The sequence below is a fragment of the Orbicella faveolata genome, unplaced genomic scaffold, assembly GCF_042242905.1.
Source record: "Orbicella faveolata isolate gen_17 unplaced genomic scaffold, um_ofav_v1 contig_13, whole genome shotgun sequence".
NCBI classification, from domain to species: Eukaryota; Metazoa; Cnidaria; class Anthozoa; order Scleractinia; family Merulinidae; genus Orbicella; species Orbicella faveolata.
Genome location: NW_028301540.1, coordinates 31,881,155 through 31,907,226, shown reverse-complemented (window position 1 = coordinate 31,907,226; position 26,072 = coordinate 31,881,155). Strand labels below are relative to the sequence as shown.

Below are 26,072 nucleotides of genomic sequence, written 5' to 3'. Positions count from 1 at the left end.
TTACGCTATCCTTCATTGTTAATTGTTAGTTACAAGCTTGAGCACGTGAACCAAAGACTATGGGGCGGGTGGCGCGTACGAGGATTAATACGTATCCTCTATAGGTCTTTAGATTACCATATGCTTTGACTGATCTAGCCTCGAGTTTCGCTCGACGCTCCGTTCTCAGCCTTCAGGCGTACAAATTTATATAGTTGCTTCTGCTTAACTTTCTGCATAGATCTGACCCGATTCAAAGTATATTTGTTTCTTGAATCTGACTCGAAACTGAACTGTCGAACAGAACTGTATTACGTCTGTTTCGGGATACATTGCCATGTGTCTTATCGCTTTACCTTAGACATACTTTATATCCAGTTTTGTTTTCTAGTTATGCTAGAAAAACGAACTCAGCACACCTATCAATGGTAAAAGAAAGTTCATTTTAATACATTTTGCGATGCTGATATATTTAATTTTCCATCAACAGGCAAAACAGCAACCCGCCCAGTAGAATTAAAATTTGTATTATCTTGAATGGCTCTGTCCGATTAATTTCCTGTTGTGAATCCTTTGGTATTAATAAAATAAGATGTAAATAATCGTTTATTGAGTTAAAGCGAATTCCGGGGGGTACCCTACAAAGTTTTATATGGGCAGGCTCCGCCCCGAGGTCCAAACCCTTACCCTTTTGTATACCATTTTTGCAGAAAAGGTACTCCTTTCGTATACGATTTATTGAAGAAAGGCCCCCCCTTCACGTGCATCCTGTTCTAAACCCTTGGAATGAAGTAAATGAACAATGCTACGGAAGAACAACAAGAAGAGATTAAGATGTTAACCACAAAAAAGTATTTTTTATATATATATGCCTGGAGCCTGAAAAAAGGTAAAGCAGCCTCCCCCTATAGTCCATTATAGGGAGTCGCCCCCTGGGCGTCAAATTTTACGAAACTTCCCATGACCTTAAAATTGGGTAATTTCACGCTGTCAATTTGCACATAACAGGTGAGATGTAAAATGCATAACTTAAAGCGATTGACACTTGATCTGACAAACACTTCCGTTCACCTCATGCGAAAACGGACATCCTTAGCACAAAATTGGCAACCCGTAAAGCCAAGCTACAGACTGATGTTGAGTTAGAAAACATTAGGACTGCGATTAGTTTCCAGACGGATGATGCTCGAAAAGCAGACGTTAGAAATTTATACAACAAAGGAAAATTATTGATATGTCTGCAGTTTCACATTAAGCAAAATCACCTTAGGCGAGGTGTTCAATTAAGCTTAAAAACTAATTTCAAATTGAGCAAAAAACACCTTTGGCGTGCTGATCAATTAAACCGCCTAAAAATTGATTTGCTCTACAATATCTATTTACATCGACACAAAGCTTCAGCTTATACAGGCTTTACAGTGTTTGAATTCAATAAATTCAAGCTGTTTTCAGAGAGTTCAGAGCTGCTTAAGTCACCCTCTATATAGCTAGTCAGCTATCAAAGGTAAGTTGCTTCAGCCGATCCCTCTTCATCTTGAAAAAATTACCATATTTTTTTCAAGTTAGTCGTCTACAACCGTCTTAATTTTCCTCAGTCATACGTAACCTTAAAATTCGCTTTGGTTTGAATATAAAACGTGTTTGGAGTTATAATTTTCTTCCTCAGTATCCTGTTGATTTTAAGACATTCTTTTATTGGAAAGTAATCTTGTACATAGCCAACTTCCCAGCAGTAATGTTTCAAGCGTTTAAACGCGCAATCCAAATTTTAAAATAAAAATAAACTACACTAAGTGAATCAACAAGTTCAAAGCTCAGCTGCATGAAAAAAAGGAAGATCTGTGCAAGGAAATGATAGATTTCAGACCACCCCTTGATACAAACTTACCTAGAAGGCTGTTCTTTATTGTTAGAATTGCTATCGGTTTTATTCGGCAATGAAAGTGAGCCTTTTGTTTGCGCACGCAAATTTTTAATCGTAACTAACTGCTACGTTACTTGTCGATGTATGCTAATTTTTGATATAACGATGGAAAAAATTGTGCAAAATGATAACGATAATGATAGCGATAGCCCCTATATTCTATGGTTCGAAGGTGCTAATTACCCTTAAAATGTGCTAAAAGCTTTAAAGACTTTAATCCCATAAACTGGAGCTTTTAATTGTATTTTTGAAAAAGCATTTTGCATATGCCAGAATCAACCAAGATAAATTAGCACTTGTATTTCCACACCTGTTTTGCTGGTGTTTATAACTGCTCATAATCACTTAAGGAATAAAATTAAAGAGACAGACAAAAACATATTATCAAAAAAAGCTAGATTGTAAGATATAGGCCTTCAGAAAGGAAAGATTATAACAAACATTAAACCAAAGACGGATATCGGGAAGTTATGATTCGTAGGATCAACTGGTTGCGTTAAAACTCGCGTAAAGAAAGGGCATACTTCCTATATATTTCAACGTCTCCAGTGCCTGAAAGAGGATTTCAGGTTGTAGAACGAGAGGCAGTTCAAAGAATGAAATTGAATAACAAGCAAATGAACGGATAGCTTAATTTATGTCATCTTTTTCTTTCTTCAGATGTTTCTAGCTGTCAGTTTGTTACTCCTCGGAGTGGGAATGGTGTCGAGTAATCCCGTAAAGCAGGTAACAACTTTGATCATATTATTGTATTGGACAAATTGAGTGGGTTCCCCTCAAAGAGAGAGGTCCGAATTTGAGCCCTGGCCGGTAAAATTGTGCTGAGTTTTTGGGCAAAGCACTGCTCTCACAGTTTTTTCCCCAGGTGTGTAAATGCGTACCGACGAATTTAATGGACTACCCATCTTGGGGAATAGAATTACCCTTTGTTATCACTTCATACTACTGAAACCGGAGATAAGGGCTGGTCTAATAGGCCTCCTAGCTCGTATGCAGACTCTATATTGCCTTACCTTACCTCGCATTGGCAAAAAGCTTATATTTTTAAGTTATAGTGTTATCAAAAGCTTTTTTTTACAGTTAAATATATAATAAATTAGCAATTTTTGATTTTTGTGTGTTATGAGATAACAAGCGGTCATCGCACGCTCGTGAAGTACAGTAGGGAATTCAAGCAAACCACGATGACGACAGCAACTAGAACGTCACCAAACAAAAGGCTTAATGAGCAGCAGACTGAGTAACACGAACGACGACGGCTAATTTTCGTATTTCCATTTGGAATTGAACGCTCTCATTGCATATTTAGCCTGAGCACGTTTAAAATTGACGTACCGAACAGATCTATACAATCGCGAACTTCGCTGGTACACGGTAAATATAAATTCATATTGGACTGGGCGTCGTCCTCGGCGTCGACGTCGTCGTCACTTAATCGCGCGCCGGGATAAAAGATAATAGATATAGTTACCCATAAACATCTCATATCCAACAAGCGTGATTGGAATACTTGTTTTATCAAAAATGTCTCCCAAAATTTGGAAAACAAAATTCTTAAACTCATTAATAACACATAAGGTTTTAACCTAGGAAATCATGACCGTGACGGTCCTGGATATCTGATCTTTTAAAATTAGCATAGATTTTTGCGATTCTAATTCTTCATTTTCTCTTTAGTTTTAGTTTCGATCGAGAAGATCTATCAGCACTCAATGCAGTGTTTGACCACATCGTCAAACACCTCGAGGCTCGTGAAAAATACTCCGCCGCGCGTCGTATTTTCAACTCTCTTCTCGGTTTTTGAAAATGTGGTCAACACTGTCTTTCTTGTTTGATATATTACATAAATAAATTTTAAAAAAAACGCCCCCCAACAATTGCGATTCCGCTTACTATATTTGGCTAAACGTACCAATGCGTAATCTAATGATCCAGTTTTTAATAAATATATTTCGCATTTTAATTGGTATATATGAATTATATTTCATTAACAGCAGCCAGTTGATCTGGAGTCCTTTTTCTGGATAAAGGAAGAACCACGTAAGAAATAGATATAATTACTTGGATATGCACAGAAGGCGTTGGCGCTGACTGACTGGCTGACTGACTGGCTGGCTGAATGGTTGACTAGCTGAATGACTGACTGGCCGGCTGGCTGACTAACTGACCACTGACTGACTGCCTGACTGCCTGCCTGACTGCCTGACTGCATGGTTGACCAAGGGACTGACTGACTGACTGACTGACTGGCTGGCTGGCTAAGTGGCTGGCTCGCTGAATGGCTGTCTGGCTTCCTGGCTGGCCGGCTGGCCAGCTGGCTGGCTGGCTGGCTGGCTGGCTTCCTGACTGACTGACTGATTGACTGACTGATGGAATTAATAAATGAACGGACGGACGGACGAACGGAGGGATGGATCGGAGATATGAATATCTCGCCTACTTTTAATTCCAGGATGCGAGGAAGTAACGGACCCTAATGATACTTGGCTGAAGCACAAAAACAACATCTGTTATAACTGTGAATGTTTTGAACGCGATGCACTCTGTAAAAGGGTTGATGTAGAGTGCCCATTAACACTGAGTTGTCCAGCTCCTGTCATACCACCAGTGGAGGAATGCAAATGTCCACATTGCGGTACTTGTCCGATAGATGAAAATTTTTGTTTGTTTGTTTGTTTTTGTTATCGTTGTTGTTGTTGTTGTTGTTTTCAAACTTTAAACGTCTAAATACGTTAAAGCAAACTAAAAACAAACCATCTAAATGCAATGTTCACTGTACGCATCTTCGCGGTTTGGCAAAATATATAAACAACAGCCTTCATTTGGAGCGAAAATATGTTCGGATATTTGTCCGCGGACATTATCTGTTCCGAGAAGCAAACAGTTTTCCGCGAGTGTAATGGAGGCTATTGTGTTTATTATCCTTCAAATAATTTTCCGCAACACGCACGGTTTTGAAAATTGGGGAATATTACCCGGATATTCCCTAGTTTTAGCTTAGGAATATTCAGTCATGTGACACGTTTAGACCAATCGCGCCCGAGCAAAAATAGTTGATGTATTGTAAGTCAGATATGGTAGCTGTTACTAGGACTGATGAATCTTTCAGCAACCGTAAGAAATTATTTCTCAAATGAAGCAGAACTCATTGCGTCGTTCGTGTTGGCTTGTAACAGGGAGTTGGAGCATACCACAACGACAACGGTAACGGAAAACGATAAAACAAAGGTTAATTAACAAAACAATAGCTCCAGAGGGTAGGCTTTGATAGATTGTGGTCGCAGAAGTAGCATAATATGCTACTAGCAGTGCTCGTATATTTCTAAAACTGTTAATGATTATGCTAGTTTTTGTAAATTATGCTCATTTTAGCAAAAAATGCAGAAATTATACTTATACTTGTCACTTTAAATTTGGTAAGAACACTTCAGTAACTGTGCAACAACCAAGAAAATGGCAAACACATGTACCTCACTGTATGCACTCGCTGCCGTGGACGTTGAGTCTATGGAAAAGAGGCCTGGTCCAGGTCCCATGAATGTGACAATAAGCGGGCAAAAACTCGCCAAAAGTGCAAATTATGCTAGCAGTGCTTCTTTCAGAATATCGATGAAAAGTGCGCTCGTATTGACGAAAAATGCCAAATATTATGCCATATGTCTTGGTACATTTCTTAGCCATCTTCTGCAAAACAACAACGTGAAATTACCAAATTCTGGGTGTACATTAGAAAGTATCAGAACTGGACGCTCGCTTTACAAGCTCACCTAGAGCTAGATGAATACAGAAAATACATTTAGACAGTACAAATTCATTTTGTATTGGAAGTTGTCCTTAATTTTCGCGGTCGGAGTTGTGCTCTTAGTCTCTTTCAATTCCGATAAGAACAGCTTCAATAATCAAAAAGCTTGTTGTCTTGGGAGAACGTAAAAGATTCCTTTTGACTTAACTGATTGGAATAAACGTCCCCAAAGAATCACTGAATTCAAAATATCAACCTCTCCCTTTTCTTAAAACAATTTCCAACGAGGGTATAAAATATGAAACGACAAGGACGCTCAATCTAGGAAATACTGCCTTTCAGGGACAATTCTTTGGTCACTACTGAGCACCTGTACACTCAATTAACAAACTAATGGGGCTTTAATATGTTTTTTATGATCATTTACTAGGGTAAACGTTGTATGTACGCCATTGCGTGCCTATGTGTCTTACCTTCACCTTTTTCCCGCCATTTTTTAGAACCAGGACCAACTACAGGACCAACTCCGCCATTAACGATCAAGATAACAGAAACAGAGGGAACGCCGACCACAGAATATGATTCTTAATTCCCCTGATGGCAAGTGAAACGCGTAAGGTGAATTAAAAACACTTCGTATCATTTTAGAACAGCCTGAGTCAGGAGTCCATCGCTAGAAGCGTGCAACTCCCATACTAAGCCTAAGTCAAGGCATTTTTACAGACCGGGCTATTTTTAGGCTTCTTTTCCCTCGAAATAGGTCAGTTCCAGTCTACATAAACGCGCATCTGTAAGGAAAAAAATTGGTGGTTTTTCTTTTTGTTCTTCCGATGAAATGATGACGTCAGTTAAAAATAAACTCCGTTCTTGTGATTGGTCGTTGATGTTCCTACGGGGGTCTGAATTCGCGGTAAATTTAAACTTAAAATAGATCGGTCTGTGAAAACGCCTGGACAGGAATATGGGGTAGTTGCACGCTCCTAGTGATGAACTCCTGTCTAAGTCTAGCCCGAACCCACCCCTCGAGGAAATAAACGGAAGGAAGGGCTCTAGCCATCCCGTTTGTCCTTGGTGGTGGGTACGGGCTACATGCAGGCTATTAAAGAGGTGCTTCACTGTTAGTCGCAATCCAAAACGTTTTCTTTCTCTAGATGCTAACGCTAACCCTAACACTAAACCATGTAGCCATAACTGTCACCTTTAAACTACACACTGAGATATTCAAGTCAGACAATCGTCAAACGATGGAAAAAAATAAATTGGAGTGAAGGACCATCAAGGAAAAAAATTCGTTTCAATAGGCGGACCGAATTTTCGAATTCGTGAAACATTTTCAAACTCTTTTTGGTCTGAAAGTCCTTTTTTAAAAATATTTCAGTTACATGATCTACATTTTACATTTGTTTTGTTAGTGCTCGCGACAATTGTGTGGCTGGGGCCCGAAAAGGTAACAGTACTATGGTTACAGACTAGAAGTTTCGAAATTTTTGAGTTGTAATTCTTTTAAGATACTAACAGCCCTTTCATGTATACACCCCAAAATCTTTTTTTTTTTTTTTAACCCAATAAAATTGTTTCTGACTCTAAGAAAAGAAATTGAATTGCAATATACCTGATTATCGGGCGAAATAATTGCTTTGAGCCTACTGAAGAAATAGAGCTACTTAGCCTAACAGACACTTCTATAAACTGAACGATTTGAACGTAAAATTTAATATCTTCATGTTAGTCTAACGAATTCTTTTTGTTTTGATTAATTGCAGATACAGTACAAGCAAAATTAAAATTGTTCACTGACGCAATTCCTTATGCAAAGCAGTGACATCTTTTAATTATCGTAGTGCTAAAAAGCTCATTTATTTACCCTATGTATCCAATAGATATATAGCTATGAATAAAGAATTTCGAAAACATATAGTTTCAGCATTTGGCTCGTGTGGGATTACAGCTGTAAACATCGGCAAAAGCACAGCAACTGGCTCACTCGACAGGGTTACAATAGACATACTCGAAAAGCCATGCAGTTACAGCTCTACTCTATCTAGCATTTGAGTCCCAGGGGGAGACTTCCATATAAAAAGGCCGGGATGCTCGTCGGAATTTTTGAAAATAAACCCCTAAAGGTAGCAAGATCGTGTTTTGTGGGCGTGGCTCGAATTTTTTTCTCCCCCCTGAGAGGTACCAATTCCAAAACAACACATTAACTACTGTCATATTTTTTTCGGTTCAATACCCTTAAAGGTACTGCAAAAGCTCCCGCTGTGGACCTTTTGAAGCACTAACACTCTAAGAGCTAGGTGCCAAAACCCCTAAAAGGTAGGACGAGCACCCCGGTCTTTTTATATGGGAGTCGCCCTACGGGTTTGAGTCTCGCCAGTTTTCGATGCTAATAGCATGATCAACCAATCATGACCCAATCAGGGAAGTCGCTTTAAGTTTAAAAAAAAATCAGGCGGCTAGCCCAGGCGTAAAAGTATCGACTGATAGAAAAAGGGAATCATTCTTATGCTAAATACTCCTCTGCTACCTATATACCTCGCATTTTAGTAGCGTATAGATTGTAACGTAGGACCCAGGAGTCCCCCTGAAAATCTTACGTAGAAGAACTTGTTGCTGTAGGCTTTGGCTGCATATCGGTTTGACCAGATATGTTTGATCGTGCCATGGTTTGCATTTTTGCAGCACTGCCAAAATACTCTTGGCAAGACCAAGCGAATCTGATACGCTGCCGAACAGCATACTGAGTATTCCAAACAAAGTACGATCGATTAGGTGTCTACTCAGTGACTTAACATCGCAGGATATCGAGACAATACACACGGCTCTGATTGGCTAATTATGAATATGGATAAGGTGATGCAACGTAGTCGAGTCACGTGATAACCAGCAAGATTTCCTCAGACAAGTCGGTATTCGACTCCACATAAATTCGACGCAATAATTATGCCTTTATCTTGCCAAAAACGACGTGTCTGTACACCATTTTTCTGCTAACACGAGGAATTATCTGTTACCATATTCAAAATGTACAACACTGAGAATATCATTATTTGTTCTTGTTTAAAATGAAGTAGCTTCATCAGCGAAATCGTCATTCTCTGTAACCTTCACTACTGGCTCAGTAGCTGCAACATTTGTTGACCCATCAGGGGGGCCATCAGGGGGGCCAGCAGAGTCTCCAACAAATGCCACGTGAGTTATGCCAGCATCTTGTTCTTCTGTACCTTGTGTTCCTACCACTACCTCGCATAGCGACAACCCTTCTATCGTTGACACCTTACCAATTTCTCGATTTATCCTCGTCCCCGCGACGAGGTAGAAAATGGCAAGGGCTGTTACCAAGGCGACAAGGGCAAGAACAAATCCCAAGACTAGGCTTACAGGTTTAACAGTCCTGCTAGGCTCAGAGGTTCGTGTTGTTGTACTTTGTTTTGTGGGTTGGGAAGCAGACGCTAAGAAAAGATAACGCATCGATTTGGCAAAAGACAGTTATTATTTACCGCTAGTAAACCACTTTGTCAAAGTTGACAAACTAGAGAGTGACCCCCTGGAGATTTCGGTAAGAATTTTAATTTTCATACTCACATGTTCCGTGGGGAACAGGCGACCGGGATGGACTGCCACAGGGTCGAACTAAAGAAGAAGTTGAGACATGGGACTTCACAGACGATGTTGACCCGGTGTTCACAGAGGACAGGGAGGGAGTGCGTGTTGATGCGGGTGTCGCTACGGGTGTCGCTGCGGGAATTGCTGTGGACGTCGCTGTGGATGTCGCTGGTAGACCATTGGTTTGAATTGTTTAGCTTGGCAACAACGTTTCCCTGGTGATGCAGTGGCGGATGTGATGTGCTTATGATGGGAGTGGGGAGGGGATGGTGGGGGAAATGTGACATAGAAAAGGGGAAGGGTGACACCTAGACCCCTCCTCTGGATCCACCACTATACAATGTACATGACATCCCCAGGGGTTTTCAGCAAACATTTTACCTGTTGAAAGAAATTCCTGTACACATACCTGAAGACGATAACGGGGATGAAGTGCTAGAGGGTTGAACTGCAGAAGTAACTGAGACATGGGGTTTCACGGGCAATGTTGACGCGATGTTCACAGAGGATAGGGAGGGAATGCGTGTCACTGCGGTTGTCGCTGCGGTTGTCGCTGCGGTTGTCGTTGCGGTTGTCGCTGTTGGTGTCGCTGCGGTTGTCGCTGTGCGTATCGCTGTGGACGTCGCTGTGGATATCACTGTGGACGTCGACGGTAGACCATTGGTTTGAACTGTTAAGCTTGGCAACACTGTTTGTAAAGAGATAATGCATATGAACCTGATCAAAAAAATTTTTGAACTATTTAATATTCTTATGCTTTTATGATTGTTTTTAACGTCATTTGGAGGAGCCGTCCCGTTCACAACAAGGTAAGTACAGAGGCAGGCCTGTGAGTGCTCGCGCAAGGCTTTAACCGTTACTTCACCCAAAAAGTAATTTTATTTAAGCAATAGACCACTCTTTCTATGGGTTTACTGGCGCAATAAACCACTTGGGATGTTGAGAGAACAGGAGAAAAGCTTGTAAATCACGGTTAGGCTCGTGATTTACACGCTTTTCTCGTGTTCTCCCAACATCCCAAGTGGTTTATTGCGCCAGTAAACCCATAGAAAGAGTGGTCTATCGCTTTTATGAAATAACTATGGAAAAAGTCTGTCAATGAGAGGAAATTTATTGTACTCTCGTGATCAAGTTGCTTATTCTCATCAAATTCATGAGATGACGCGGCAAACCAATCACAGCGACCGAAAGAATGAAAGCACAGACTGCGCGCCGGACAAGCGCCGGACACGAAATCCGCAAAGCAAAGCGACGAAAACATTTTACGCCAAGGAAGTTTTAAGGAAGGAAAGGGAAAGGTTATCGGTTAAACGCAAAAAGTATAATAATTAACTCAAAATTATTCTGACGGGAAAATGCAGGGATTCGAAAGTGGCCGAATCGGTCATCACGAAAGTAAAAGGCTGTATGAAAAGTGTGCAAGTAGTCCAGTCCAAAGTTCATGTGCTTAGCGAAGTGATTCAACGCAGTGTCAAACGATAACTTTCCAAAGTTTTGCGAATGGAATAAAGGTTAGTTACAGAAACGCTGCTTCCGCAATTTATTCAGAATTTATTTATTTATGCTGAAGATTATGAAGTCGGTGTTTCTCTGTATTTTGCTCAACGAAAACTATTGCTTGAAAGCTATGCTTATGGAAACCAAATTCATTTATCGCGTTTAAACTCAAAATGTCTGATAGAAAGAAATCTTTTCCCTGATTTTGACAACCCAAATTGATCAGTCAAGCCCAGCTGACTTCCTCCTCCACAGACCGTAGAGAGCACCGAAAAAAGGGTTTAAAACTTCCCTAATTTTAATCTCAAGCGTAACCGGAGTCGGCGTAAGATTTTTGCCGTGGAAGAAAAAGATAAAGCTTTCTATGACGACCAACTTCTGGTCCTTATTTTCCTTGCAAATTTCCATGTACATGTTGAATGATAGTCGTGTTATTGATATCTCAGCCAGTGAAAAGCAAAACTGTTTATTGCATTTGTTATCGCTAGAGTTCCGAGTTCTCTAGTTCCCGCGAAGAGCTGCCATAGATCAGGAACCGTGGTTTACCGGTACAATAGAACATAGGTTTAGCAACTTTATTGACCAATCAGAGAGTGCGTAGTATCTCAGTTATTTTTATAAAATTAGATAAGGTTGCATTCAAAATTAAGTAGCAGATGTAATTTTTAATATTTTACAATCTTTTTACTAAGTGCATTTTAATTTTATTTTTAAGATTTGTATATGCTATTGTAAAGCGCATTTGACCATATATATATATATATATATATAGGCAATTGTGGAAAACGAGGACGGACAACTTCGAGCGAAAAAAAAATATATATACAGTAAAAAATTTAAGAAATCTAAAAAAAAGTTTAAAAATTTAATAAAAATAAACGTTTCGGTCAAAGACCTTCATCAGTTGCAGTGCAAGTGAATAATAAATTACAATAACCTTAAATAAGTTTACAGTATAAAAAATGACATAATATTACAAAGATGATTACATAACAGGGCGTGGTAACACATGAAAACGAAAAAATTAACCAATGATAAACAATCGGTGATTACTAAGCGAGATACTATGACAATGCGGTACAAAACTCAAAAGACACAAACCAAATAAGAATAAATAATCGAATATAATACAAATAAGATTAATATCAAAAAAGTAACGCGATTCGTCGAGTCAGCCGAAAGTGTGAAGGGACCCGCGTGTAGAATATTCAATGTTCAAAAAAGGCGGTCCCAAAATCCCCAAACAAAGCCCTTGAAACTATGCCGCGGCAAGGCACAACAGGCGCCCTAAACAGGGCCCTTAAACAACAATAATGTAATAAATTCCCGATTTCTTAGATTTTTTACTGTATATATATATTTTTTTTTCGCTCGAAGTTGTCCGTCCTCGTTTTCCACAATTGCCTACAAATTTCATTACTCGAGGTTTGGACTACGAATCCTTTTGGATCCTTCTGGCGCGTGGCATCCCTGTTGGCTCGAAGCATCTTAACTTTTTTTATACATGTATATATATATATATATATATATATTATTATTATTATGATTATGATTATGATTAAAGTAGCCCTCTGCATGTAGCCTAATTTTACACCCCAGATTATTTACATAAGCACGGTGTTACATCCATAAACGTGATTACGTCTTTTATTTGAAACGGTCAAAATATCAGCTGAGGTAAAAACGACATATATGAATTATGAAAATGCTGGAAAGCTGTTTTACATGGTTGCCATGTGGGAATTCAATGTATTATAGATAACAGGACGAAGTGTCACTTACTTTTCCTGCAGGATATCATTACTATGTATATTTTATAGCGGAGTTTTCTGAGCTAATTCACGTCGATAAACGCAAAGATAGGCCTGAAGGTACGTCCTCTAGTGTTAAGCTATCCAGATCATTCGGCAAATTCAATCGTCTCGCGTGCAGTGATGCTCTTGTTAAAGCGTTGCTTTAGAATCGCTTAAATATTCCATTTTGAGGGACTAAAACGAAGGAGCAGTCAGTAATGAATATATTGTGGCCCCGGAAATATTTTTTTTCAAGGTAAATATTTCGCGCTACTCTATAAATCTGTTCTTGAAAAGAATTGAGGATCAAAAACAAAATATAGAAACCAGCTGAGTATCCACGAACTATAAAATGTACTCTGAAACGTCAAAGTAAAGGGTGCTTTTCCGCTTATCTTTCCGGGTTCGGCGCAATTAGCTGTACTACGCTATAAAATGTCCACAGGAATATTCTACGGGAAAAGCGAGAGATATATCTCGTTCTGTATTGAACATGAACACTCCTATCTCCGCATAATGACATACCCAGAGACTCATTTAAAAATAATTCTTAAGTAGAGGATATTCTGCAGTTACCAGTCTTGTTTCCGTACAGACACATGCGTTGTATAACCCGTTGTCTTATTTGAGTTTACACTTAACACACTCGCAATCAGCCGGATTAGAAACTATACAGACAAGCATAACCACCGAGTAAAAATCGTCTGAAATAACGTGAAAAGTCTCTCATTATTGAACTAAAATCTCACCTCAAAGCTCCATTTCACATCAGTGCTTTTTTCAAATGTAGTGTTCTATGAAATGCGATTTACATTTACCTGTGGTCGAGGCATTGATCTCCACATCGAAAAAAAGAAAGAGGAGTAAATGAAGAAAGTTTAGAGACATTTTATATTCTGATAACAGGCTCTGTATTCTGCAACGATCACAGTATCTAACTCTATTGTTGGGCTGGTGGAAATGACGTGGGCACCAGGAAGATAGAATGTGATATTCTATACTTTGAAACCTTTGTGACGTCACATGATCCGCACTTAAGAAATCAAAGTTGACAGCAGGCAAGCGTAAAATTAAATCAGTTAAATTCAATTAACCGAGCTGCTGATAAGGAAAACTAAGAAATGGGAGGAAATTTTGGTTTACACGCTAATAAGCATTGATCGACCTATACCGAGGAAAGAGCAGGCAACTATTAGTTTATGAAAAATGAAGGCATTCGGAAACATCTTCTGGGTTGTACTTTTGTGCTATAGCGGAGCAGTTCGTGGTGCATAAAAAGCTCAGCTGGCCTTAACAAAAGGATGTGTATTCGATTCACCACTAAACAAGCTAAAAATAACTTGTTATTTTAATGACGTGTGTACGGAAGAATACATGTTTATTCTATTTCAATCTTCTGTTTTTCGTACAAGAAATTAAAGAAAAAAACGCCGTTGACAGAACAGAACCAGCTGTAACTGCATTGGTAAAGAAGTTAACTTGTTTCAGGCCCCGGGCCGCCGAGAGGAAAAACTGGGGGGTACGTATTAAACCGAACGCTAAATTTCTCCATTTCAGCGCAATCTGAGACTACTAACATATAATTCTAACTATCTCTTAAAGGATTACTAATACATGAATACGCACTGCCTACGAATTGAGTTTTAAGTTCCTATTCGAAGCTGAGAAAACAAAAAGTTAAATGAGACTGTAAATGGGGTTTAACCAGTCTGATAGGTAAGAATTGGACAAGATTTGAACTATCAGCTGAGAGATGTCCTGGATTTTTTAACTTAAAGTTGAAATCTGACCGGGATCTACAAAACTCACTTATAACTAGAAAATGAACTGAAAAATGTGACTGATAACATAGATTCCAACATCCGCATCCAGACCCTCTTAAATTCTCCCAACTGACGCCCCTTAAAATGTACTGATACCAGTTAAGAGAAATTGCGTTTTGAAAACGAGGCTGGCATAGTCATTTGTCAGTCCTGTGTTTACAAGGCACTATCTACAGGTCCTTCATTTCCCTTGGCCACAGGCGTAACTTCCGGTCCAATGACGACCTTTACTTCCGGCTCAGGGGCTGCAACTTTGGTTGGACTCTGAGCATCCCCAACAAACCCCACGTGGGTTATCCCAACTTCCGCTGGCGCCTGCCCGTTCGTGTGCACCTTTGGTGGATTCACGGATTCTGGATACATCCGCTCCCGGAAGAAGAAGTAGTAAATGGCAAAGGTTGTTACCATGATGCCAAGGATGGTAAGGATGGCAAATCCCATTATTTCCAGTCCTCCAATAGTCTTGGCTTTAGCACTCAAATCTGACGTCGTGGGTTGTTTCGTGGACTGGGTTACAGCGGCACCAGTAGACACTAAGAAAAAATAGCGTCTATTAATCAGATCTTGTCTATATCTTATCTCTCTTGTCTACAGAGATATTTATTTTTCCAAACACTCTTTCAAATGTTCACAAATTATCGGTTCAGGTAATAAACTGCGCACTCGAGTGATAGTTGAAAATTCTCTGAAAATTTCACAAGCCTTGAACAAGCTCAAATTCAAAGAAGTTTCAAATATCACTGATCATCGTTTATAATAGGTCGAGCGTTCATGCGGTTACTCATTTATCGGTGTGATCGAGAAAATTACCAACGTGCACTCATTAATTTGCACTTTAGAGCCAATTAAAATTTAACGATAAACTGCTTGCTCTCAACATAATTAATTAATTGAGGGACTGGTTTTGAAGCCCGGCAAACATCAAAGGAGCAAATAAAGATGCCAAGATTTGTTGGAAGGTCCACGACACTACGTAACCAACACGTTTCTATTGGTTAGTTCCTCAGTACGGAGTAAACAACTATTGTGTTTTATGCACGGTCAATGCCAAAAAAGCGAACAAAAACATACAACAAAGAATTTTGTCGGGTTTCATAACCATTCCCCTCTATTAACTATGCTCTCAACCGATCAAAATGATGTAAGTTTCTAAGATGTATTAAAACAGTTTTTTTTTTTTAACGAATAGGCCATTTTACAGTTGTGTGCTTAGTTACCTGGCCTACGAATGCAAGCGAGATTGGAGGTGACCTTGCTTTGATACAAACCTCTCTGCTTTTCTCATTTAAATGCAAACTAGTTAACATAAGAACAACTTGATTTGCACAACAAAAGCAGTGAGGTCTGTATCTAAACAAGGTCACCTCCAGCCTCGCTGCCATTCAAAGGCTAGGTCACTGAGCAGACAACTGTAAAATGGTCTATTAAAAAGTCTTGAACTGGGGCAAAACACACTACAGTTGCCTAGTTTGACTAACAAGACGTGAAATTCTCCATTAAACGTTCGCAATATGAAATTTGTCGATTGGAAACCAGAAAAATAACACTGCTGTCTGGTGAGAGTTAGCCTGCGAACGCAGACGTATTTCCGACTGTCGCTTGTCTCCGCCGAAAAATAACGTCTGCGAACCCGAGCCAGGAAACGATTTCTGTGACGTAATGACTTTTGTTTCTCTTTGGCCAATCAGATTCCGTGATAGAATGAAACTCGAGTGCTTCTTGCAGCGAATACCTCGCGCAGTAGTTCTGGGGTTACTTGAGCTAAATTGTGATTGGCTTAAAATTCTTACGTCACAGAAATCGTTTCCTGGCTCGGGTTCGCAGACGTTATTTTTCGGCGGAGACAAGCGACAGCCGGAAATACGTCTGCGTTCGCAGGCTAGGTGAGAGTGGTATGCAAGGTTTAGTAGCGGGGAGGAGAGAGAAGGAAGATGACTGAAATTAAGAAATGTACAACTTCCGGTCGATGTCGAAAAATGTTTACCAGGTGATACAGTGGCGGATGCGATGTGCTTATGATGGGAGTGGGGAGGGGATGGTGGGGGAAATGTGACATAGAAAAGAAGGAAGACAGGAGAGGGCACCCAGAGGAAGTTGACACCTGGATCACCACTGTATAATGTATATGACTTCGCCAGGGGTTTTCAGCAAAAATTGTGACTGTTGAAAGGAATTTGTGTACACATACCTGAAGACGATGATGGGGATGAAGTGCTAGAGGGTTGAACTGCAGAAGTACCTGAGACATGGAGCGATGTTGACGCGATGTTCACAGAGGGCAGGGAGGGAGTACGTGTCGTTGCGGGTGTCGCCTCGGATGTCGCTTCGGATGTCGCTGCGGGTGTCGCTGCGGGTGTCACTGTGGATGTCGCTGTGGATGTTGCTGATAGATCACTGGCTCGAACTGTTGAGCTTGACAACACTGTTTAATAAAGAGGTAATAAACAAAAATGTTTCACCTGTAAGATTTTCATTTTCTCATGCTTTTTAACACCTTTCAACAACAAGCTTTATTCTCCCTTGTTGAGACATATATATTTACAACTGTTTTATGTTCATAGAGTCAGGGGTCAGGCTATCTGAAATAACTAGAGAGTTAAAAAGGGCAGGCAATTAGGAGAGATTCTGTTTACAGTCATTTTAAATTTTAAATGGTTGAAACAACAATAACGTTCCCATTTACAGATGGCCTTGTCTAATATCAATTAAAAATAAGTTAAAAAATACGTGAAAATGTAACTACATGAGACAAAATAAAGGTATGCTGAGGTAATTACAATCTTAGCTGACCTCAATGAGCCCTTGCGTAATGCGATGGTAACGATGTCTAAACAAGAAGAGATAGCAAGTAACCGAGAATGATGATCCTCCCGGTTTAAGTCGATCGGAGATTGATCAAGTCTGCTGAAGATGTACACGAAAATGCCGACACAACGTAGAATTTAACTTGATTTTAATGAATACAATATCTCGGCTGCCCAGTATCAGCCTTCTTCAGATTCTTCCGTCTCTTATTTCAATTTGAATTCTTGCACGATAACTAAACAACCCAGTTTCTGGAACTGTCGGGGTCAATGAAAAAATAAATAAAAGAAATACTTTTGATGTCATGCATAACTCTTTCCCTCTTAATCTTGCATTAGTTGCATTACATTAAAAAAAACGTTTCTCGTTTTCAATTTCACTGGACAGTGTTGGAGAAACAACACTGACCTTCGCTCTCTTCAACGTTTAGATATTTTTGGAACGCAATTAACTCCCGCCTATTGGCTACAGCTTGTCCTTGTTTCAATTTTTTGTAATCTGTTCTTAATATATTTCGTGGAAGAGCAAGCAGATTTGTCGGGCTTTTTTCTGTTTTTCTATAGCTACGACCGGGGGGTCGGCGGAATCCGCAATCCGCTCCCCCTCCATAATGTCATATCGCGTGGTAATTCAAACAGCCGCCATCTTGGATCCGCCATCTTGATTTCTTTATTGCCTTTTTCAAAAATGTCAGATCAAAAATGACTCAAAACCAGCCAAAACTCAGTAAAATAATAATATTTTAAAAAGTCCTAAAAATGAAATGAAGGAAAAAAAAAAAAAAAAAAAAAAAAACCTGCTTGACAGTTAAATAAAAAAGAAGAAAATTCCAAACTTGGAAAACATGCCCGTCAAAATATGATTGTCATGGACACATCAAGTTTTGAATACAATAACATGTCAACCCAAATTGTTCCCAAATACTGAAATATTAGATACAGTCGCAAAGCTTGACAGCTTTTGCTTGAATATTGAAAACATTACGTACAAATGGTGGACTTTGCTTGGAACCATTGCTTTACTTTTACTGACTTTACGACGATGAGCCGCGTTCCCCCCCCCCCCCCCCGGTCTCACCTGAGCAGACTGGGTCTGAGAAATAGACACACATGACGTAGTAGCCTCGATGTCAATATATCGATTGAAGAAGTTCGATTATGCCACGTATCGAAAACTTATTAACGTGTAAGTGACAGAATGTCTTCTAAATAGCTGTTTTGGTGGTCAAAGGACATCATTTAAGTCTGGCGATCGGTAACTTGACATGCAGCATTCGAAGAACTGAATGTTTGCGGCAGTTGGCGATTCCAAGAGTGCTGTTAAGCGCTAAAAGATGGAAACTTGGTTTGCGACTGTGTCAGGCCAAAACAGAGCAGGTCTAAAAGCAGGTCACTTCAAGGGCACAAAAAAGGTATTTTGGCGAGTTACATGACAAGTAGTAGGTACCGGGCTTATGAAAGTACGAATGTTTTGACCTGGTTTTAGACTTGGCGGGAAGGTGCATTCCGTGTCACAACAGTATAGTTACCCATAATGCATTGCAAGATGTATGTGAAAATAAAGGCTGCTGTTAGCCAGGAACCAGAACAAGCAAAGTCAAGACTATAGCATATTTGAGGAAACGAATGACCCCTTGAATTGCTCTGTCTAAAAGCTTTCCCCGGGATTGAGATAACTATCACAAACAATGCAAAATAGCGACCTACACGAACTCGTTGGCGAGGTGATTTTCGATGTAGCAAAATTCTGAACTTCGAAATTCTGTAGGTTTCTCAGAAATGAAAATAGCCGAAGAAGGGTTTTCTGCCCATGGAGAAAACAAGGAAAAGACAAAATAACGAACAAATTTTAAACCAAGGTAGCCGGGTTGATGATTAGAATTAACGCTACTGGACTATAGTAATTCTAGGACTTGAGAATGCGGACTGGACTTGGAAATCCGGATCATCACTTTTTCTGCCTTATTTGGTTCACCTTCTGGATGTTTAAATGTGAGTTTCTATAGTTCATTGTGCTTAAACAGTGACCCAAAATCAGTTCCAGAGTGAAATTCTTATTCTGAACCATCTTTCTGGCAGATAAGTTTGCACAAACGTACAGAAACTGGTGTTTGAGGCTATTCCAAGACCCCCAGCAGAGAACATAAATGTTTCCAAAAGCCCATTTTATCAAAAAAGAAAACTACTGTGCTGGGTGTTTTGGAAAGAATAAGTTATATTTTATCATATCAAGGGTATAAAGTGATGCTCAATGTCGGATGGCACGTTTCGTGGTCATGACGTCAAAAAACACATTTTTGTAAATAAGCCAGTTTGCAAGAGAACTTTTACGCCCATTTGCTGTCGACGTATTGCTTAGGTAAAGGAAATGTTGATAATATGATACAACATTAACTAACCCGTTTTTAAAAGATTTTATGAATACTTTAATATTGTCACTTGACCTATTTCCTAATATTGCACGGATTTAATGCAGAATAGGCAAAATTTAAAACACGCTATAAAAAGGTCTTACTAAAAGAAATTGAAAAATTACTAGGTTTACTCACTATCAGTTGTTTTTTCCGCTCAAACAGGGTACAAAGTTTTGAAATAATAACTAGTCACGTGACCAGGCAATGGAGCGTAAACTCTATTGGTGTTGCTCAACAATGTGAAACTATTTCGGGTGTAGCTTTTTAGGCCAAATGATCGTATATTTATCACTTTATTAGTGAAATGAAGACTTGTTATCACGTTCAAGCACCCAGCAGCTTATGCCTGTAGTTTTTCTAAAGAATTTATAAACAAATAAAACTGTTTCGTTCTCCAAGTGTAAAATCCTATGTTTGGCTACCTTAAATGGCGTCAACAACTTCTAGCTGCCCGTTCTTAACTAAAGCAAACATTTTTTATTGCTACTTACCGAAAAAACGTTAAGTGCTTTTATTTTTCCTTTAAAACAAATATATATTTCTATTTCTCAACTCATATGCTGACCCTAATCCTAACCCTAACCCCAACCCTAACCCTAACCCTCGCTCTAACCCTAGCCCTAGCTCTCGCCCTAGCCCTAACCCTAAGCCTAACCCTAAACCCTAACCCTAACCCTAACCCTAGCCCTTGCCCTAAGCCTAACCCTAAAAGCTAACCCTAACACTAAGTGAGGTAACCCTTACCCTAACCATACCCCTAAACCTGACAAATTTTTTCATCTATTTTGTAAAAAGCTTCCGTAGTTGTAGGAAATGTTCCTTTTCATAAGGGAAATGAATGAGCCTGCAATGGTAAATCAGGTCATAATGGGTGCCTTATTTACCTCACAAGGTCATTAAGCGTCTCCAGCAATGATATTCCTAGACAAAGAGCTAAATTTACCTTCATTTTATGAAATATTGAGGAATTTTATATTCATTACGCAATAACTCAGTGGGGAGCAGTATAGCAATCACGTGATAGTCATAAATCACAAGAGAGCTTTGTTTTACTTAAAATAATATATGGCATGGCATTTGCCATTTGCAATTTGTTCTGTGATAGACTAGTGCAAACCCAAAGACCCTACAAACACTCAAAATGTCCACTTTAAGGGGGTATGGTACCCTAAAATATGGCGATGTTCATGAAAAATTCAATTTCTTGCTTAAGACGCTTGAGGACTTGTCAAAAACATTTTGAAACGATCTTGTCGAATTTCCTTCCAGATGAGTGTGAAATTTAAGGAAAGTACACAGTGGTATAAGTTTTTTCACGTGGCAACGGCCATAGCAACGATTGTTTACTATAAGAACGTGACCAAAAATATATATTATTTTTAACTTATATGAACGAAACTATTTAGAAAAAACTTTTAAAACATGCACAACTCGATTGGTATAATTATTTGTGAAAAGCTTTGCCTCGAATTGCCATCACAGGTTCATTCATTTCCCTTATGACAAGGAATATTTCCCACAACTGCGGTAACTTTTTACAAAATAGAACAACCATTGCACCCCCTCCCCCGAGATCCAATCTGCACCCCCCCCCCCCCCCACTACCTGTGGCTCGTTAAATGCTTAATACTTCGTGTAAGAAACTTAAAATGCATTTTTCTCAAAAGTTTACTTTTGTACCGACTGACTTCGCGCCAACATTTCTACGTTTGAAAGGTTTTTAAGTAGAATTTCTGAAACTTGGGCTCATCAAAGACCAATAGTGTCGTGACATGAGATGATTTATCCACTGGGTGTGGTAAAAAAATAAGGTTATTTCCAAATAAAGCTGTAAAAAGCACTGAAAATAAGAGTTAACTGTCAAAACTTAGGTTCATATCACAGAACAAAACAGAAACTTACATGATATGCTTATTTGACAGTCAATTCTTGTTTTGTAAAAGAGCAGGAAGTGTTGGCGTCAATACTATAAAATACTCTTCAAAAGGCTGTGGCTGGTTTCCATAGCAACCATTTTGAGTAAAACTCTAGAAATTTAATTTCTCTTCTTGAGTGCAATAGCACACAATTGATCTTTCTTCACAATATTTAAACAAACTTTTTGGTCCATATTGAGGGTACCATACCATCTTAAGTTGACGTGGGCTCTTTCCGTACTCTGCTGCCCCAGGGTTAAACTCCGCTCCAGGTTAATTAGACCGCCCAAGTGTATCGGTAATTCTTTATCGCGACAAAAGGAAAAGAGTTCACGGTTCAAATCCTGGTGAGTATTTCCACAATATATCTCTCAAGGGTTGCTAGGCGTTAACGGCCGAATGAATCAGCTCATTCAATGATTGTGACACAAAGCAGCCATGCTTCCAACGCTAAGAGCCTGTCGCTCTCGATACGACATGTTTAAACCATACCATTAACAAAAACATTAAGAAAATCTTTAGAATTTAGACCGGTTTCTTCTCTCATAAAGACACTCTACAACATTTCTTGAAAAGTGCACGACCTTATAACTAAACACATGCGGTTGGCCAAGATTCCCACTTCCTTGCGTTGCTCGACGAGAGAAGTTTGAATTCCGTGACCTCGCGATTGTAACAGGACACCCTTTCGTGCGCAGACTTTCTTTGGCATAATCACGAACATGTCTTCGAAAAGTCAAAGTCCAAAGAGTTATTTACATCTAGCAGTGTTTTTGTTTTGTGCCAACCTGCTATAGTAGCGCACTGAAGCAATAACAAAGTTACGCATCCATGAGGTTTGAATCGAACTAAACTGAAATTCGGGTAGATTCTATCCGTGAGTTCTTCCCTTGCGACTTGGAAAAAAGGTTCAGGAAAAGACCATCCTTTGAATATTGAACTGAAATCTTTCTTCTCACGTTGTGGGTGCATCTCGTGTTTGAGCAAAAGTTACTTCTTAATCATAATTTTAGGACCATTGTCACAAAACAATGCAGCCTCATCTCCGTGACAGTACGGTCCCCGGAAACGAATAACCATTTTGGCGGAAATGCTGCTCTTCTACATATATGTATGTTTCTCCTGTTTCTTCCTTTGCGTAAACACGCAACGGCCTTGCCACTTAATTTCCGTAGAAGTATATAATTTTTCGGATAAGCGATTGTATCTTCTGAGATTTGACGAGATTAGTTTTTTCTTAGAAGGGATTTGCGCACAGCTGCATTTCAACGTACAGTGTGACTGTTGTTGATACTCGTCATCAAAGTACAAGTAACGACGGAACCCCACATCACTGGAAAAACAAGTCGTCCAGGATTAAAATATTTTGTCTGTTTCCGAATAACACCTTGTTCTGATCAGATTCGCTGCGGCTTCACAGCATAAACAAAGTAGCAGTAGCAACTATGCCATTTGACGCATATTTTGACAACAAATATGTCTGCGTGTCCATGTATTTTTTTTAAATCTCGATTTATCAGCTATAATATTTATACTTTTGTATCGGTAGTCTTCTCCAAGAGCGGCAATGTGTCCTTTTGCTGGAACTTTATTTTTCTGCGGATTGTGAAAAATAACCGCAAAAACTAGAATCGACAATTTCTTTTTTGTGCAACACGGTAAACCAACCTGAAGCGGAAAAGCTTGTCTTGACAATTGATGAGGTGCAACCCTACCCGCCTCTGACCCTCCCCCAGTGTCTCGTCAAATTCCATCCGTACAGCGCAATTAGGAGCAATGCGAAAACTGAGCGCTGTGGCAACTTTAGGCGTTTCAAAGTCCAACAATCTGATTATTCTGTTCTTTTGGAGCGAAAACGGCACAACTGTACGTCAATAAACTTCAAGTCGGCTTAACTCACGATGGCTACCGTACAGTAAAGATCAAACGGTAACCGATACCGCTCGAAACCAAAGGAAAACATTTCACACGAAGAAAGTGTTTCCTGCAAATTTGAAAAATCTTACATCACGGCACATTCTGCACTGTATTCGAGAGAAACGCGTCACTTTTTTAACTTAAATGAAGCAGCAAATAAGAAACTGGGCACTGAGGGACTTAAATGAACGAACACTTAACGATTAACAGATTATAAGACGGTGTCGACGCAGAAGACGCTACAAGGTAGGTTTTCAAGTGGTTCTAAAAACAAATTTGTGATGGTGTGCACGTAAAAAGTAAGGAACTAACATTAATCTGAATACAGCTAGAAATGGGCGAAGAGGCTCTTTTTCATCCCAGATGTAAACGGCATCGCCGACGCTTTACCGAATACCATTCTACGGCTCACTGTGTAAACTGTGCCAGAGAAAAGACTGAATTACGTTCTGTTAAGTTCGGCCAGTAATAACAAGTTTTTGAAAACATTGTTCAATGAAATTAGACTCACACTTACCTGTGGTTGATCCAGAGACAATTTCAACAGCGAAACTGACAGAGAGAAGGAGAAGGAAATATTTTGGAGACATTTTGTGTTTTGCTGCGCTTCCGCGGGCGACCCGATTTGACTTTCTAATCTGAAAAACGCACGGTTGATATGACGTAACAAAGGAATGAAACTAGATATTTACTTAAAGACCCGTGGTTATCGAGTTATCACGCGAATGACACGATACGCGCGAAGTAGAAGATGCCGTCGAGTGTTCAGTATCAGTTGTACTCCTGGAGATTCCCCCAATTGACATTATTTTGGAATACTTCAATGTTCAAAATTGAGTCCGGCGTTATTAATGTTTGCCTATATTTCCCAATAAAGGTAAATAAATAATGTCGTGTCTAATCAGTGGATCTGTTCGACATGATGTAGTCTGCGTAAATGCACTATTTTCATGCAAATTATGTTTTCTCAGTGGCCTCGTGTCCCAACAAAAGTTGATCGACCTGATATATTTTCAGTTTTCAGCCATGAAATGTGCTATCAATGCTTTGTTCGTTCTGTCGGACGCGTTAAGTTGTCCGGCAGCCAGTCAAGGGAGAGGAGGGGGGGATTCCGGCATGTAGAAGGGTCGGGGACGTTCGTCATCGGTCTCGCTTTGGAGTTTAAGTTGCAGACTTTGTTATTATTTAGGCTGCTCAGAGAGGAAAGTCAGGATTTTCAACCATCAAGGTTTCTTTTAGAGTTACATGCTCAGAACTGAGAACTGCGTTTACATTGGTAGTCTGAATCGATCAGCCTTAAAATTTTTTTATATAGGTCACACATAGCTTGCTCTACGTCCGATTGGCCTATTTAAGGGATTTATCAAATTTCAGTTCACTGACGACCCGACTCCATTCACATGAAAGGACCCCCTGGAGTTCAGTGCACGCGTATGATTTCTTCTCGAGCCATGCGTGAACACTCGTGCGAATGAGGTTTTTTCGCGCGCATCTGTCAACATGGCAAGATTTCCGGCTCTGCTCATCCGGAAGCTCGGTCTTTCTTTGCATGCTAAATTCCCTCTGAAAAAGTTCTATCTTGTTTTCTCTTCCGTTCTTAAGAGCCACAATAAGTGATGACACATTGAGATCATATTTCAAAACGTTGTTGTTTTGTAAAATCATTGTAAACGGTGTTGCGAAGGAGGAATAGAAAAACAAAACACGACATAAATGACAAAATCACTGTTGTTAACAAGTAGAGCTAGAAGTCAATAAAAATAACTGGACACTGATATAACGTAACCGGAATAACTCGTAATTCCAACATTTACGCAATGCGGACCTATTTTTCTGTAAGATATCAAATTAATTAATCCAAAGTCCTTTTGCCTCAAACTTGTCAACGCGCGTAATGACTTACAGTATAATCTTTGTACAAAAGAAAACAACCCTTTTAACGGGTTTCACAACTATTCACTTAAAAATTTAATTTTTTGCTGTTCCTCTGCAAGCAGACTTAATCGCGATACGCCGTATGAGTTACTCAAATAGAACGCCGAACCTAAACGAGCTCTTCGTCCATTCAAAGTCACGGGTTATGTGTTTTTCAATCGTTCCAGCGACCATCGATAAAAAGTACACGTATAACTGCTTCCCGGGTCAGGATTTATACAGGAAGCGGATAAGAATACACGGAGTACTGCTGGAATTTTGTGTCTTAGGTACCTGTGTATCACTGCCAAATCCTAAACTAGGAACACGAGCGTCATCGGAGACACCAGGTGGATGAAGATGCACCGAATAACTTGATGGACCGGAGAAGTTTTTCGTAGGCTCAGTTTCATTTGTTCTTCTTATCAACAAGCATGGAATTCTCTGTCAAAACTTCGCCAAAATCATCAGTAGCACTCCGAGAGCATGCGAGAATTTCCCCGTTTTGTTATGAGCGCAGTTTGTAAGCATAGACAGCTGTTATGAGAAAAGTTGTCCCACAAAAGCGTTCAGGGCAAGCAACAATGTCGAAAGGTATTGTGGGTAATGGTGATTTTCGGTAGCTTAGTCTTGGCAAGAGGATTACGTTTCTGTCTGCCGCCGAAGGAGGTCGATACATATGGTGTCAAATGTTCTTTTGAGCTACTTTTCCGCGATCTTAGTAGGCTTGGGCCCACTTTGAC

At 39.7% G+C, this 26,072-nt stretch overlaps 2 protein-coding genes across 5 annotated transcripts; one reads left to right on the top strand and one right to left on the bottom strand.

Moving 5' to 3' along the window:
* The first annotated feature begins 1,316 nt into the window (after nt 1–1,316).
* LOC110049923 (uncharacterized) lies at nt 1,317–7,558 on the top strand. 2 transcript variants are annotated; one of them, XM_020755773.2, is made up of 6 exons: nt 1,317–1,483; nt 2,564–2,629; nt 3,898–3,943; nt 4,356–4,538; nt 6,146–6,263; nt 7,409–7,558. In XM_020755773.2, the coding sequence occupies exons 2-5, from the start codon at nt 2,564–2,566 to the stop codon at nt 6,232–6,234; spliced, it is 384 nt and encodes a 127-aa protein (XP_020611432.2). In that variant the 5' UTR covers nt 1,317–1,483; the 3' UTR covers nt 6,235–6,263; nt 7,409–7,558. The 2 variants fall into 2 exon arrangements, with proteins under 2 accessions (XP_020611432.2, XP_020611431.2); XM_020755772.2 differs by lacking the exon at nt 1,317–1,483 and adding an exon at nt 2,300–2,472.
* Nucleotides 7,326–24,270, bottom strand: LOC110050031 (uncharacterized). 3 transcript variants are annotated; one of them, XM_089285493.1, is made up of 3 exons: nt 23,933–24,270; nt 9,661–9,939; nt 7,326–9,097 (listed from the first exon to the last, which is right to left on the bottom strand). In XM_089285493.1, the coding sequence occupies exons 1-3, from the start codon at nt 24,003–24,005 to the stop codon at nt 8,706–8,708; spliced, it is 744 nt and encodes a 247-aa protein (XP_089141619.1). In that variant the 5' UTR covers nt 24,006–24,270; the 3' UTR covers nt 7,326–8,705. The 3 variants fall into 3 exon arrangements, with proteins under 3 accessions (XP_089141619.1, XP_089141620.1, XP_089141621.1); XM_089285494.1 differs by lacking the exon at nt 23,933–24,270 and adding an exon at nt 13,360–14,525; XM_089285495.1 differs by lacking the exons at nt 7,326–9,097; nt 9,661–9,939 and adding exons at nt 13,872–14,897; nt 16,553–16,786 and having other exon boundaries at nt 23,933–24,228.
* Between the last annotated feature and the right edge of the window lie 1,802 nt (nt 24,271–26,072).